At 38.6% G+C, this 17,549-nt stretch overlaps 1 protein-coding gene across 1 annotated transcript in view; it reads left to right on the top strand.

Moving 5' to 3' along the window:
• PRKN (parkin RBR E3 ubiquitin protein ligase) overlaps positions 1 to 17,549 on the top strand; it is a 774,293-nt gene that overhangs the window by 658,273 nt on the left and 98,471 nt on the right. Inside the window, 3 exon segments of the mRNA XM_032215517.1 lie at positions 1,205 to 1,266; positions 8,338 to 8,368; positions 8,371 to 8,486. Coding sequence (XP_032071408.1) covers positions 1,205 to 1,266; positions 8,338 to 8,368; positions 8,371 to 8,486 — 209 coding nt within the window.

Below are 17,549 nucleotides of genomic sequence, written 5' to 3'. Positions count from 1 at the left end.
TTAACCTTCAGTCCAAATTCTTCAGGTTTTTTTTCTTAATGATAATAAACTATATGAAGGAGAAAAGGTTAACTAAAAGCAGTGAATTTTAGTACAATGAAGTCACTTATTAAATCCTTTGGCATCAGTGCTTGACACCTCAACAGTGATTATGGGGTCATACAGATACAGTTCTTCAACACTAGTTTAGACATGAGAAGGATAAAGGTCTTACCTTCACATCAGCATTTTAATTCAACAATTTGAGATTTGAAAAAGAGTGGAAGGATGAATCAGTATTTATGAGTGCACTATGGCATTAGTGCAGTAGATTTGGCTGTAGTTCTATTATAAATCTTTATTATGGGATCTTTATTCAAGTTCTAGCAACATTTTTCTTATCAATGAGCTTATTTCTAGTGTTCATAAATCTCAGTGCTGAGGTTTTTTTTAAAAAATAACATTTTAACCAATTTTGATTTATGTATATTTTAGAATATTAAACTTCCAAGAAAGTATAATTGAATTAATTCTCTAGGCAGAATCTCTTGAAAGGCTTCAGTGCCTTTCCATATAAGTCAAGTAACATTTATTGCCTTCTCTCGTTATAGTTCTTTACATTTTTTGCTTTGTATTTTATTCGATAGAATGTATATGGTGGTAAATAAATGTAGGAAATGAGAAAAATATTATGTGGGTGAAATATTAGTTCCTATATACAAACCCTAGAAGATTCTGTTATATTTTAATAATCTGTTTCCATGAATTTAATCCTTCTATTCTCATTCATCATCTATACAACTTGTTCATATGTAGGGCAAAAAATGTTCATGGCTAACTCTTCTTCCTTGCTTCCATCCCATGTGCCACCCACGCTATTCAACTCAGTCTTAAGGAACAATATTCTGTTCACAGATGCCTTCTTATGTGGGTGGGTGTGTATTATTCTGGCACGATTGATCCAAGAACACAAAACTGCTGAGACTGTAGAAAACCCTCTTCTGCAGATTTCCCTATTTCTCAGCATCTTACATGTGAAGCATTCCTAAACTGTTCTGAAATGCAGTATGGAAGTCTAACCCTTGTAGGTTCACGGTATTTTATGGTGCTGTTTAAGCAGGGTACCCATCATTGATGCTGTAACTATGTGTCTTCTTGCAGTATATCATACTGAGCAAGCCAGAATCCATTCTAACCTGCACTCTGGTCTCTTTCTTTATTGCAGCGGGCTGTCCAGATTCCTTGATTAAAGAGCTGCACCATTTCAGAATTCTTGGAGAGGAGCAGGTGAGTGAGCCTCTGAAGGATGGTATCATGGTGCCCTGAATGATAGACACTAATGAGACAGCTTCTTCTCTCTCCAGACAAGTGCTCTGGGGAAGTACATCTCATGACCTTCCCAGTGCTACTATTGGGGAGCAGGACTCCCATATGTGGCCTATCTCTCACTTCCTTTCTTTCAATTGATTTATGATTATCTATCTTGGTACTTTATTAATGCTATATGTGCACTACCACCACAGCTTTTCAACTCAGGATCCCTGCAGAAAACAGGCAGTAAATTTGCAGGTGGACAAATAAGATGAAATAAGATGATGAAGACTGCCTGAACTATAAATAGATGTATGATGCCTCGTCCTTTCTTTTTATTGATTTGGTTAGGATCTTTAAATACTACCTGTCAACTCTTTACAGAGTTTCAGGTTGAGATACAATAAACACTTATTTAATTATTCTTATGTATACATACCTACTTTTTCCTTTTTTTTTTTTTTTGAATATGAATATCAGAATTAGAAGGAACCTTGGAGGTCTTCTAGTCCAATCCCCTGCTCAGGCAGGAAACCCTGTACCATTTCAAACAAATGGTTGACCAAGCTCTTCTTAAAAACCTCCAGTATTGGGGCACCCAGAACTTCTGGAGGCAAGTTGTTCCATTGATTCATTGTTTTAACTGTCAGGAAATTTCTCCTTAATTCTAGGTTGCTTCTCTCCTTAATTAATGCCTAATCACTGCTTCTTCTCCTGCCTTCAGGTACTTTGGAGAATAGGTTGGCCCCCTCTTTTTGTGGCAGCCCCTTAGATATTGGAACACTATTATCATGTTATCAATTCCAGCAAGTGTTCTTTATATGTCCCCCTAATCATCTTTGTGGCTCTTCTCTATGAAACCAAACGAACTAAGAGTTGATGGATTCACTTAGAATGATTTGCATTTCTATTATTTAATTTGCAAGTTTCTGATCTCAAATAATTTGGAATGCAACTGTATGTCAAAATCCATACTTTAAAAAAGTTTGTCAAGCAATCCCATCTCTAAATAGCTATACAAAAATGGAAATTGAGGAGTATGGATACCAAACTTATTATGCTAGGGATTTTTAAAAAAAATATTTTAAGAATTGTAACAAAAAGAGTTATATTTAGTAGGAAGATTCATGTGAAAATACTTGTTAATGCTATCACATGTCTTGGTTAAATAGAAAATTGCTATTGTTGGCATTAAATAACTCAACCTCAAAATATTTTAAAATAATTTAGAACTATGACTCTTTCATATGCAAATGTATTTATTTATTTCCTTGAAATATACCCTTTATTTTTCAGGTATGGTTTTTCAGGTGTATCAATCTTCTTGTTCTTTTTTCTTTTTTAATGATTTTTTTTTTTTAGTTGACAATGAATTTTAAGTCCTTTTTATGATCCGTAAAGATAGTTTCTATTCCCAAAGTTTTGTATGGAAGTACTTTTAGTATTCATAGGATGCCATATAATTTGTTCGCATTTGTTCACAAGTTCTCTTAGTAAAATTGTCTTATAAATGATTCTTGAAATAAAGGTTTGACAGCCATAATTTATTCCAATAGTGTGCACTGAGGAATACACGATCTATTTTAGAGAACAGTCCTAAGGATTAGGGAGTTAGGGACAAATGATATGTCTCTAGAGTTTACCAGCTTGCTTCAGCCAGGGCAAATATTGGCTGCAAAGATAGTTCTATTTAATTTTTTCATGTCTCCTCCAATTAAAATGCATGCAGACAATTAGTTTTGTTAATTCAGGCAGGTATATGTAAAATATCTGTTCTAGGGGTATGTTCAGGATACTATATAGAGCCAGACTTCCTAATTAGAGGCATTAATGCTTTGTTGGCTTGGGGAATTATGCCAATGTCCACTTTTTGGTTGATAACAATGACTTGAGGCGTAGTAGTTTTCCAAAGTCTGTGGCTCCACCTGGTTTACCTTTTGAGCTGGAGGCCATAATAGATACTGAAAAGTCCATCAGGCAGGCTGCTAGCCATGCCATTCAGAGCAGAAAGGGAAAGAGGCGTTCAGTTTTGCCGTACTCACCATGATAGATTCTATTCATCCCAAAACTGAAATAGTCAAGATGTTCTGAGTTTTAGTCTGATCAAACCATCTCTCTCCCTCTTCCCTCCTCCTCTCTCTCCCTCTTTCACACACACCACACAACACACACACACACACATTATACTAAAATACATCAGCTGAACTTCTCAGCTACCATGTTTTCCCATAGATTTAGTTTTATTCACATCTGTCCCTCCCTTGCTCCCTTCCTTGTGTTAGTTTTCTTCCAGAAACTCAAGATGATGTACCGTATTTTTCGGAGTATAAGATGCATCAGAGTATAAGATGCACCAAGATTTTGAAGAGGCAAATTAAAAAAAAGTTTTTGCACTTTGCAAACCTCCCAAAATCAGTCTGTTTTTTGTGAAAACAGGCCCATTTTTTTTAAAGGGCATGCATAGCCTTTAGGAGGCTTATAGAGTGCTCCTGGGGGTTGTGGGGCAAAAACGAGCAAAAAACGGCCCTTTTTTCGCTCATTTTTGCCCTCCCCTGCCCCCAGGCGCATACTGGAAGCCTCCTAAAGACTATGTATGGCCATTTTTGCTTTCAGGAGGCCAAAAATGATCTATTCAGTATATAAGACACACCCAGATTTTCATCCTCTTTTTGAGGGAAAAGGTGTGTCTTATATTCCGAAAAATACATATTAAGATTACATTAGCTTCTCCAGTTTTTATCTCACAACAGCACAATCCTGTAATGTAGGATGAGTCGAGAAAAACTAACCAACTGCAAAGCTGTCAACTTCGCTTGAAATTCCTGGACTATAGGATCAGGAATAAACCAACTTGACTTTTTAGAAAAATAGTAGCTAAAGAAAAGTGCAGGTAGTCCTCAACTTAAAACCATTCGTTTAGTGACCATTTAAAGTTACAACTGCCCTTATGACTGTTACGACCATTGCAGCATCCCATGGGGTCATGTGATCAAAATTCAAATGTTTTGCAACTGGCATGTATTTATGATGGTTGCCGTGCCATAACAATGACCTTTTTGTGATCTTCCGACAATCAAAGTCAATGGGGAAGCAAGATTCACTCAATAACCATTTATTAACAACTGCAGTGATTCATGGTTGTAAAATGGAGCAAAACTCACGTAACAACTGTCTTCCTTAGCAGTGGAAATGTGGGGTTTAATTGTGATCATATGTGACTGCCTGTGTTTCTAACATTAAAATAGGGAAATTCTGCCAGTTGTGGATTTTAGTGCAATATAAAATTAAATAAAGGGAGAAATATGACAGCATATTAGCAAGTACTATATATCCCTATCTTATTTTCTATGTGATTATTAATCCTATTATGGATTCATGCAATGGGTAGTGAGCTGAAATTGATGATTCCAACTTCCTTTCCAACTGTTATTTCCTGTGTTTCCAATAGATCATAACTTGAAGATTTGGGGATTTGTTTGTCAAGGTGGGGGGTGCCTTTGTTTAGATACAGCAGACAATGTACAAAAGCTATTCCACCCAGGCATTATTTATTATTATTTATTTGTGTAATTTATATAGCTGCCCATCTTACAAACAAGTGGCTATGACTAGCATACAGCAAAACTAAAAGAATATTTTTTCGCTTTTTATGACCCAGCAATTCCTTTTAATTGGGATGGAGTCAACTAGTAACTAATGTAGTTCACTCAGCAGAGCTGTGTGCCGCTGCTTCTACCAAAAATGCAATAACTGTACACACTCCTGCATCTTGCACCAGCTGAACTTTCCATATACACTTCAAGAGCATCCCCATATAGACCACATTGCAATAATCCAACTGGGAAATAACCAGGGATGGTTGAGTAGGGCTCTTAGATTAGCTTAATTTCACTATAAGGATCTCACCTTTCATCCAGGAAAGTTGTCGTCATCTGCAACAATGGAAAAGGATATAGGATTGGAAAATAACTCTCCCTGAATTTCTGGAATATTTTTACAAGTCTTTGGTATGACTTGATCATTTCTTATGTTTCAGGTAGATAAATCCCATACTAATTATATTTTTCTCACAGAATTGGATTTAGTAGAGATTCTAACAGCCATGTGTTGGAGTATCCTTCAAAGAAACTCAAAGCCTCACTAGCAGGCCTACACAATACAATGTAGATTTATATGAACTTGACTGGCTTGAAGAGGAAATAGGATTCATTTCTTTTTAAAAGCATTTCCAGTTCCTATAGGATAGATTTTTGCAATCTGGAGTTTTCCAGAAGTGATGTCTTATGGGAGGCTGCCCATAAGCTGGCTAGGCTATTTCAGTGCAAGGAAACTGATTAAAAGCATGTGTTCTATCAGTGGCATATTTTGCAACTGAATTGGCTTTTTTGTTAAAATGTAGGACTTGTATTGACTGAATTATATGAAGTTGAATGGAGGAGAGATGAAATTAAAAGATACATTTGAAAATACTGATTAAAATACAAAAAGACAACTTGTGACTGAATAATGAATTAGGTGAATGTATATAACACAATTTTGTTTCTTGAGTTCATCTAGTCCTTTTTTTAATCTTTGGAAAAGTATGTATAATGGTTTGGCATGGTTCCTATACAGTGGTGGGATTCAAAAAGTTTTACAACCGATTCTGTGGGTGTCGCTTGGGGGGCATGGCAGGGAAGGATACTGTAAAATCTCCATTCCCACCCTACTCCAGGGGAAGGTTACTGCAAAATCTCAATTCCCTCCCAATTAGATGGGACTCAGGAGGCAGAGAATAGATGGGGGGGGCAGTCAGAGGTGGTATTTATCGGTTTGCCAAACTACTCAAAATTTATGCTACCAGTTCTCCAGAACTGGTAAGAACCTGCTGAATACCACCTCTGTCTATATAAACATAAACTTCAAGGTGAAAATAGATTTCATTTCCCGAATTGAATCCAGTACATCAAATTTGTTTGTTTGTTTGTTTGTTTGTTTTCACCATTTCACCAAAGGCAATACTTACCAGGATAAAATAATCCCAAAAAGCAAGACCTAATTAACTTTAGATTTATGATTCATGGTCAATTATCAAAAGGCTGTGGTAATCAAGACCATAAATACTTTAATAAATAAGAAAGATATTAGGCTGTTGAACCCAAATGTATAGAATTCTTTATTCCCCTGAGTGCAATACTACTTCTATTGGTACAGATCAGTTCATCGCAACACATGCACTGTGTTGTGCACAACACACTAATGAGATGTTTCTCTATAGTGAAAATAAGTGTTAACTGGTCTAATTTAAATCGATATATAGGTGTTCAAGTATTATTCTTGTTTCTTATTCAGGATATTATGCCTGGATGAAAGTTTCAGAATGTGCAGTATTTAAATTTCCCACCTCTAGTTTGTTTTCCAAATATATATATGCACACACACACACATGTATATCCAAATCTAGAGGATTCCCAATGGTTAGAGAGAACACTATAGACTCTTTACAAACAGGTTAATTGTTGTTTGCTAGAATTGGTGGAGGGGAAAAGAGGAGGAGAATATGTAATTCCAATGGAATTACATCTATGTGGAGAGAAGCAAGCCATGGGGTTTCTTTTTAGGCACAGTACTCTTCAGCATCTTCATAAATGATTTAGATAAGGGAATAGAAAGGGAACTCATTAAATTTGCAGATGATACTAAACTGGCAGGAATAGATCCTAGAAGATAGACTCAAGATTCAGATAAATCTCAACAGACTTGAACACTGGTCTCTATCTAACAAAATGAAATTCAATGTAGAGAAAACACTTTTCTTTAAACACTTTTCTTACACTTAGCCAAAAAAAAAAACCCAAATGTGCAGATACAGATTAGGTGAAACCTGGCTCAATAGCAGTAACTATGAGAGGGATCTTTAAACAATCCAAGTGAACAATCACTGAAATATGAGACCGCAATGTGCAGCACCAACAAAAAAGCCAAAGCAATCCTAGGCTACATTAAGAGTGGGATTGAATCAAGATCATGTAAAGCATTAGTACTGCTTTACAAAGGCTTAGTAAGACCACATTTAGAACACTGCATCAAGTTTTGGTCACCATATTAAAAAAAGATGTTGAGACTCTGGAAAGAATGGAGAAAAGAGCAAAAAAGATGGTTAGGGGGCTGGAAGCTAAAACGTATAAGAACCTTTGCAGGAATTGGATATGTCTAGTGAAAAGCCAGACTAAGGATGGGATGATAGCAATGTTCCCTATATAAAGGACTGCCACAAAGAAGAGGGAATCAATCTATTTTCCAAAGCACCAGGAGGCAAAACAAGAAACAATATATGGAAACTAATCAAGAAAAGAAGCAACCTAAAACCAAGGGGGAAAAAATTTAACAATGAAAAAATTAACCAGTGAAATGACTTGTATTCAGAAGTTGTGTGTACTCCGTTACTGGAAGTTTTTAAGAAGAGACCTGACAACCACTTGTCTGGAATGGTATAGAGCAGTGATGGCTAACCTTTTTTTCATCGCGTGCCAAAAGCAATGATGGAATGCATGTGCAACCACTGCCGCATGCCCTGCTCCTCCCACGCATGCACATGTGAAACCCCCCCGCAACCATTAGAAGATCTCCCTGCAGCCTCCTGGAAGCAAATTTGGGCCACGGGGGGTTCTCCCACCCCCAATCCATGTGTGCATGAGCTCTGCACATGCGCCACCCCCCATGTGGCAGCCCCCACATCATGCATGCGTAATGGAGCTGATCTGGGGCAACAGCTCGCGTGCCCACAGAGAGAGCTCTGCATGCCACCTGTGGCACGTGTGCCATAGGTTCGCCATCACTGCTTGAGCAGGAGATTGGACTAGAAGAAGTCTAAAGTCCCTTCCAACTCTGTTATTCTGTTGTGAAAAACCCCTGGCACCTTAATATGAAATAATTGCTGTCCTGATTAATTGAATTCATTAGAGAGAGATTTTAAATTTCTAAAGTTGATTTATTAGAGCCTGATCTATCTATCTATCTTTCTTTCTTTCTTTTTTCTTTCTTTCTTTCTTTCTTTCTTTCTTTCAGTACAATCGTTATCAGTGCTATGGCGCAGAGAATACGTTCTGCAGATGGGTGGTGTTTTGTGTCCTACTCCAGGATGCGGAGCTGGCCTGCTTCCTGAATCAGAAATGAGGAAAATAGTGTGTGAGCCAAGAAATGGACTGGGGTGTGGGGTAAGAAAAATGCATGCTCCAAAAATTCTACATGAGCCAGTTGAAATTTGGGGGGGGGGGGGGAACCTCTGATTTTTTATTGCTGACCCTGAATCTTATCTTAACAGAGGAGAATCCTATAGATTCCAATAAGCAAGTTTAACTTAAGATTGCAGTGCAGAAATGAGCACTTTGTCATGGAGAATATACCTGTCCGGAATGCCTAGCTTGAATTTTGCTTGCAAAATTGCTGATCTCAGTGGTTGCAGTGAAGAGTTGGATTGTGCAAATGACAAGGCAAGAGCATTGACACTTTTTAAAACTCCTAGCAGTCAGCAAAATGGTAAAGGATACGAAGCCAAAGATTCATTATTTTGTTAGCAGCACTCTCTTTAAATAGGTTCAAAGGGAGGGAGGGTAGAGGCAGGGATAGAAAAAGAGTCAAGTAAGTAAAATGGTTTGTATGTTTTGAGTAAATCAATGAGATTAATGCAGGTTAAATGACTGTGCTGAATGAACAGCTTTTTAAATAACCAGGGTCAGAAAAGAACTGGAATGGAATAGCCACACAAAGAGATTGCCTCTGCTTATTTTTATTCTGTCACTAACAGTGTTGTCAGATAACAATATTCTTCAAGGAAAAAAATTAAGAAAATTTAGGCACACAGATGATATTTTTAAGTCTGCCTCTTGGCCTTGAAAATGATGTTTCCTTAAAGCTGTGGTATAATGCATTTAGAAAAATATAACAGCACAGCCTTTCAAAAATACATGAAAGTACACTTCAGAAGTGTTGAAAGGAAGGATTTTGTGAGATCCAATAAAACTCAACATCAAAACTTATTGTTCCAAGGAAAATCAACACAGCATCAAACAGCTCTTCTTTCCTTCCTTCCTCCCTCCCTTTATATCTAACTTTATTATTTTTGTGTAAATAACTTAACATGCCTAATACTACTAATTCTCCACAACAACAATTCTGTGAGATGGGTGTGGTGAAGAGAGAGTAACTGGCCTGAAGTCACCAAGCTGTCTTTCATGGTTGAGATGGGATTTGTACTTACAGTCCTCTGTTTTCTAGCCTAGAGCCTTAACAAATCAGTTCTACATGGTAAATGATTAAGAATATGTTCCAAAAACATTTTGAAATGCATGGATGGTCATCCTAGAAGTCTTGAGAGCTTTAGCCCTGCTAGCAATATAAACAGCCTTTTTATTAGCATCATTTCAATGCCTTATCCATTCTTCATTTCTATCCTCTATGGGACAGATTCATAATTTGAAACTGAAATAAATAAATATTAATAAATAAATTTGAAATAATATGCATTACCAAAATGTATAATAATTATACTGAAATGTTTTTGTTGTCAAAAGCCAAGCTACATAAATTACATCATTTTTCCCTGATGATAGATTAAATAACTGGTTTAACGTTAAATATTTAGAATTTTTTATCCCTTTCATCAAAAAAAGGATGAAAGGAAATGATGTATCCTTTTGTTACCATAACAGAATTCTGTATCTGTCAGTATTGTTAATGTGAAAAATAATTATTAATTTTACTAATAAATTGCAGCAATGTTCTAGAAGTTAGGTTGCATTTGCACAGCAGTAGAGCATATAAAATAGCCTTCCCCAAAATTGAGACAGGCTGCAATTATAAAATAACATTATAGACCATTTGTATGAGAAACTATGTTTGCATATACATATAAAACCCACAGAAACACAGTTTAGTTAAGCATGATATTTATGTGTATATTAATTTATTTAGTTATCAAATTTATATACCCACCCATCTCACTCAAGGTGACTCTGTATGACTCACAACAATAAATAAAAGGTGAAAATATAAAAATAGCAAACATAAAAAGCCACCATAATAAATATCGCCAAAACTGGATGTATTTACTAACTTATTTAATCCACATTGAAAGGCCACCCAACACTGTATCATATCTGGACAGCCTGCAAATAAAAAAGAAAAATATGTAGAGATAAATCACAAAGGTTGTGGCCAACCAGAGTAACCGGACACCCAACCCAGGCATTCAACAGACATAGCAACATAAGCTCCCCCACCCCACAACCTTATCCCAAGGTTATTCCTTAGGAGAATATCCAGATTTTTAACAGGGTGGTGGCTATACACATCTTTAGTGGGACATTATTTAAAGGACAGGTGTGCTGCAACAGAGAAAGTGCACTTCCAGGGTCACACAGTTTAATTGATGGAACTTGTGAGTCACTCACTGATTCATACTGGATGGGCAGAAACAACATAACTTCATAAGCCATTTCCGGAATAACTAAAGTCGCAAATCACTCTCCTTGTTCTTCTCCTATAGCATGAAAAGAATATATATTTTGCATACTAGTTGCATTTGAATCTTTTGGTTCAAAACTGTATGCAATATACAGTTGGTAACCACCTGCACCAAGGAATACACCAGGGCACTTAGGGCTGCAAAAAGATCCCATAGCCACCTTGGTTGCGTCCGCTGAGTCCCGCCCGCCGCCCTGTTTAGGATAACCCGCCCTACTGAACAAAAGGGAAGCGGGGGAACCCTTGCAGGGCAGAGCCGAAGAGTATGCCCAATTCTTAGCGGACAAAATTGCTCGGTTTCGGTCGACTTGGACTCCACCCCTGCAGCTCCAGCCGGGCACAGGAGGATCAATTTGAACAACTCTGGGTGAGTTTCAAGACGTTACCCCCGGGGATGGGACAAGGCCATGAGGGCTGTAAGTACCTCCACCTGTGTACTGGATCCGTGTCCCTCATGGTTAGTACTAACTGCAGTGGTGGACGAGGCTGGATCCAGGCGGTTGTCACCGCCTCACTTCGGGAGGGGAACTTCCCCGCCGCACTGAAAGCGGCGGTGGTGAGACCCCTCCTGAAGAAGCCATCTTTGGATCCAGCTATCCTTAATAATTATCGTCCAGTCTCCAACCTCCCCTTTCTGGGGAAGGTTGTTGAGAAGGTGGTGGCCTTCCAGCTCCAGCGGTCCTTGGAGGAAGCAAACTATCTAGACCCTTCCAGTCAGGCTTCAGACCCGGTTACAGCACAGAAACCGCTTTGGGTCGCATTGACCGATGATCTTGGAGGGCCAGAGATGGAGGACATTCCTCCATCCTGGTTCTCCTCGACCTCTCAGCGGCTTTCGATACCATCGACCATGGTATCCTTCTGCGACGACTGCGGGAGGTGGGAGTGGGAGGCGCCGTGTTGCGGTGGTTCTCCTCCTACCTCGGACAGGTCGCAGTCGGTGTTAGTGGGGGGGCAGAGATCGTCCCCTAGGCCCCTAACTTATGGGGTGCCTCAGGGCTCGGTCTTATCCCCCCTACTATTCAACATCTACATGAAAACCGCTGGGTGAGATCATTCGCAGGCACGGGATTAGATACCATCAATATGCGGACGATACTCAACTGTATCTGTCCGCCCCGTGCCAACTCAATGAAGCGGCAGACGTGATGAACCGCGGCCTCGAAGCTGTTATGGACTGGATGAGGGTTAACAAGCTCGTGCTCAACCCAGAAAAGACCGAGTGGCTGTTGTGTTTCCCTCCCAGAGATTCGACCAATATTCCATCACTCAGGCTGGGGGGTCAAATTCTACACCCCTCAGAGAGGGTTCGCAACTTGGGAGTCCTCCTGGACTCACAGCTATCGTTTGACCACCATTTAATGGCTGTGACCAGGGGGGCATTCGCCCAGGTTCGCCTGGTGCGCCAGTTGCGACCCTACCTGAATCGGGAGGCTCTCACAACAGTCACCCGGGCCCTTGTGACCTCTAGGCTGGAATACTGCAACGTGCTCTACATGGGCTGCCCTTGAAGAGCATCCGGCGACTTCAGCTAGTACAGAATGCAGCCGCGCGAGTGATTGTGGGTGCCCTCGGTTCACCCGCATAAACCTATCCTGCGAGCTGCGCTGGCTACCTGTCGATCTCCGGATGCGCTTCAAGGTGCTATTAGTCACCCATAAAGCCCTACATGGCAGTGGATCTGGATACTTGAGAGACGCCCTTCTGCCAATTACATCCTGCGACCATAAGATCACATAGATTAGGCCTCCTCCGTATGCCATCGGCCAGCCAGTGTCGGCTGGCAACTACAAGGAGGAGGGCCTTCTCAGTAGTAGCCCCGACCCTTTGGAACGAGCCCGTAGAGATTCGCACCTCGCCACCGTCCAGGCCTTCCGCACAGCCTTGAAGAACTGGCTCGCCCGTCAGGCCTGGGGACAAGGATAGTTCCCCTCCCGAATGATGAATGTATGTTGTTATTATTTTATTATTGTCTTATCTTAATGTCTGTATTTCCCCTTCCCCGATTTTATGTGAGCCGCCCTGAGTCCCCTCAGGGAAAAGGGCGGCCTACAAATATTAATAAAATCAAATCAAATCAAATCAATACACATTAGTGGTGGCCTTCAACTAGTTCCCACCAGTTCAGGCAAACCAGTTATTAAATTACCACCACTACCACCACACACACTATCAAAGTGAATCCTGGGCGCTGCGCAGCAATGGAGAAATGGACAATGGAGCAGCTGGCATGAGGGAAAGAAAAGGCCACTTTCTCTCTTTTCTCCCTGCCTCCTTCCTTCATGCCAGCCACTCCATTTCCGATTTCTTCATTGAAGTGCAGCGCCCAGGATCCACTTTGAAAGCAGGTGGAGGGGGGTAACTTAACAACTGGTTCACCCATGTCATGGGAGGCTCACCCCACATGTGCAGTGGAGCTATAGCTATGGGCCACGCTTCCTACAACAGCCAACTTGACCCTGGGCGAACCGATTGTTAAATTATTGGAATCTCATCACTGATACATATGATCCCATGTTGAAGTGAGGCAGGGATTTAAACCAATAGTTCTGGGTTGCTTACATAATGTTTATGTTGAAACAGAAGCAATTCTGTGTATCACTTCTATATGTAAAAGAATCATTACTGCTAGAATGACTGCTGTATATTCAAGAGAAATCGAAATATTATATGTAGAAGTCTTGTTGGTATCTCCACAGTTTAAATATTATAAGGAACCTCTTCACCCTTAAATAATGCTTCCTTTGGTTCTTTCTGCAGCACTGAATATATTTAGAGGGAAAAGATTGGTGCTTTCTCCAATGTTTATTTTGATCCAGATTTGTATGAGCAAGAATATTTTACTATTCTGAATGTTCCATTAAGGATCTGGCTTTGCTGTTATCGAATCGCTTTTTTACTTCGTTTTACATGTAAAAATATTAATTTGATTTTCCAAAGTCTATTGCACACAGTTCCTCCATCTTCATTGCTATTTATCAAGCCAATCTCTTGCTTTCATCACGAGGCACAAAAGACTGACATGTTTAACCAGCAAGAAAATATGCCTCTGTTAACACTTGGTACCAGCTAGCATGTTTACTGGGGGAGGGGGTGAAACCTGGATAGTCAGGACTCATAAGGACTCGATAAATAAAGCTATTTTTTTGTCTTGTCTTGAAAGTGGCTACATATGTTATATATTTATTGTTTTCTAAGGTGAAGTCCCTTGGATTCTGATAAAGTTGGGATTAGTGCCAAGAAACACCTTGCAGTGTGACTATCTTAATGGATGTTTTATCAAGTACTGATACACTTCACACTTCTGTCACTATTTCCAGTAGTTCTAATTTTTATTTGGGTATTCAAAAGAAAGCAGAGTAGTAAATGGTTAAATAAGATTCTTAATTCCTTAGGCAATCTCTTCCACACCAACTATATCATAAAACAAAACCCAAAAGCATTTAGATTGCATGTATCAAGTGTCAGAGACATCATTCTGGTTTATTTCTAGCAGAGCCCAGGGTGGCTGTTGAAGCTCTTCATCCATTTTATCAGTCCTGCTTTAACTCTTATTTGTTTATTTGCTAAATCCAAGCAATTTGCAACAATATCCATCTCATTTATTTGTGAAACTGACTTTTTATCCAACCTCTAAGAAGCAATCTTAATGATTTTGTTAATTGCCATTGAAAAATGACAGAAGGGGGAAGCATTCTCACATCATCCCAGCTCTTGTTTCTCCTGTACAGATAGTCCTTGACGTACAAGAGTTCATTTAGTGTTTGTTCAAAGTTACAGTGGCACTAAAGAAAGTGACTTATGACCGGTTCTTGCTTACAAGTAAATGGTACTTCTTGCAGATATTCCATTACACCATTGTTGCTACTTTGTCGTGCTGTTGTTTGTAGTCAGTCTGGGTTGATTGGAGCCCTTTAGTTTCCTTTGATTTTTCACTCATGAACTCAGCTGACCTAATATGGGACTAAAATAGACTAGCTGTTTGACCAAGCTGAGAGAGTTCATGAGGAAGATTGCTAAACAATAGATTTTATTTCCTTTTCAGTAGCATTAGTATATGTAAGTAACAATGCTCATGTTTATGTTTCCTGTGAGGTTTTTTTTAACTATGAATTTCTATCTTTCCCATATATCTCAAAGACTATAGAGATGAGACACTGCTGACTCCGATAAATGACAGAGAAAAAGATTGTTGTGTTTCTTTGTTAGTTTCAAAATAATTATATATTTCCCACCAGTTCATTGCCTTGCCTATGTATAAAACACTAAAGTTGCTTTCAAGTTAAGCTCAATTCTTGATTATATGGATGCAACCATGCCTTTTTCGTGGGAAAATGGAAGGAGTTTACTATTGTCTTCTTTTCAGGCTTTTTGACTTTTCAGTTTAGTGAATGTGAAAGAAAGAAAGAAACAGAAATCACATTATTTGAATTTGTAACCTAATGCTAGATAATGTTGTACTGTAGTTAGTGTTATTCACAGTTATTGTTTCAGCCACTCCCTTTCGATTTGGCTTTTTCATGGTATTGTTTCAAAAATGAAATGAAGCAACAAGAACCTTGTACACTATTATTTGAAAGACAAATGGGATGAAATATGTATCATTATGTATTTGTTATTGTTGTTGTTGAAATCCACCCTAGCATTCAAAGTATTGTTAACAAAGAAAGTGCAATAATTTGGATCTCCTATTGCTTTTCCTATTTAATTCCAATTGTGCTTTAAAACAAAACCAAAAGCACTAGACAAAATAATACTAAGAACTTTTCTGAAATTAATAACTGGCTCACAGCAGAATTATTTTAGGACATCATGTTGGGATTTTTTTTAACTCCAGGAGGAATGAAAATGAGATAGACATTCTCTATTATTATTAAGTGTTGACTTGTTAGCATTAGACCATCATCACAAGGCAGAAAATCTGTTCAACTTCATTCTATTGAGTAGGCAGTCTAACCAGGTTGAAATGGGATTCTATCTTGCCAGCTCACTTGGTTTCAATTCCTAAGCAAATTACTCCTTTGTTGAAACATAACAGATTTTCCCTAGAATAATTAATATCTATAAGATAATTATATGCAAGAATTAAATAATAATTTTCAAAGACTGTATTTTAACTATACAGCTTTGGAGCTGTGGTGGCGCAATGGTTAGAATCAGAGGTGGTATTCAGCAAGTTCTGATCAGTTCTGAAGAACTGGTAATGGAAATTTTGAGAACCCATAAATATCATCTCTGATTGGCCCCATCCCCATCTGTTCTCTGCCTCCCAAGTCCCAGCTGATTGGGAGGGAATGTAGATTTTACACTACCCTTCTGCTACGGCCACCAAACCACGCCCACAGAAACGATAGTAAAAAAAATTGAATCCCACCACTGGTTAGAATGCAGCATTGCAGGCTTATACTGCCTATTGCAGCAGTTCGATCCTTACCGGCTCAAGCTTGACTCAAACCTTCTATTTTCCAAGGTTGGTAAAATGAGGAGCCAGATTGTTAGGGGCAATATTGTGACGTCGTAAACTGCTCAGAGAGTGCTGTAAAACACTATAAAGCAGTATGTATAAGTCTTAAGGACTATTGCTATTTCATATCAGTTTGAAAAGGAATTCAAAATTGGATTTTACTGGATCCCTTGAATTGTATCAAGATTAATGATAATTTATAGTATATATTTCAACCAGAATGGGAAGGTTATACCTAGATTAGAAGGTGATGTCCAGAAATGAATGTAAGGATAAAATTATTTATTTGCCACTCAGAATTACGCAATTTGATGAGTTCCTTGCTGGGGTGAAAATTTTAAGAACTTCAGTCCTAAGAGGTACCAGACTGAGGAATGCTGATGCAAAAAAAACCTTTTTGTTTGGACAGATAATTGAGTTCAAACATACCAAGAACTTAGGTTTTTTTAACTTGCATACACATGCATAATCAATTCCCAAAGCATTCATTTTGGAAAACACATTAAACTTAGCAGTCAGTAGTTACTTAGGGATGCTTTTGTTGATTTCCACTTCTCTCTGTTTCTTATTATCCCAACCTAAAATTTACTGCATTCCTTTTCTGTATTAGCCGCAAGTTAAAAAGACATCTACACAAAAGATAAAAAAAATCTCGAAGAATTCTCTAAGGCATAGAGGGGCCTTTGCTACTCTCCCACTGACAGTATATAATTTGCAACTGACTGCATTTGAAAACAGATAAGGCACATCAAGATGAATCTAAACATTAACATAATTGAGGACAGAAATGGCAAGCTTTTGCTTTGAACAAAAAGGTTCAGCAGCACTGAGTCATAAAAGATGAAACATTAATGTAATCAGCCGAGACTGTCGACTGACTGAGAGCAACAGAGACCAACGGCAGGATCCCAATTACGGCACAACCTTCTCAGAACAATCATCTACGAATCGTTCACATTGGAGCAAGAATAATTCACAAGCTGCAATGATGAATATTGATCACGAGCATAAAAGAAGTGAGTTGAACTCTAGGCTTACCTAGTTGGTTTTGCAGAAAAGGCCTTCTATTAAAAAGGTATTATATGCCTTTCACTTGTAACATTGTACATGAAAGTTGTTTAATCGTAGACAAAAGATAAGATATTAGATAAAGGAGAAGATTAGGAGGAGCCTATTAATTTAGGATTTACTTACCCAAGCTTTAGATATGGCAAGTACAAATAATATTGTCCTTGGCTTTCATTTAATCTTTCAAAATGATAAATAAGTTAGTTTTATCACAGATGTAAAA

This window comes from Thamnophis elegans, chromosome 4 (assembly GCF_009769535.1).
Source record: "Thamnophis elegans isolate rThaEle1 chromosome 4, rThaEle1.pri, whole genome shotgun sequence".
NCBI lineage: Eukaryota > Metazoa > Chordata > Lepidosauria > Squamata > Colubridae > Thamnophis > Thamnophis elegans.
This window is presented reverse-complemented; position numbering and strand designations above follow the sequence as displayed.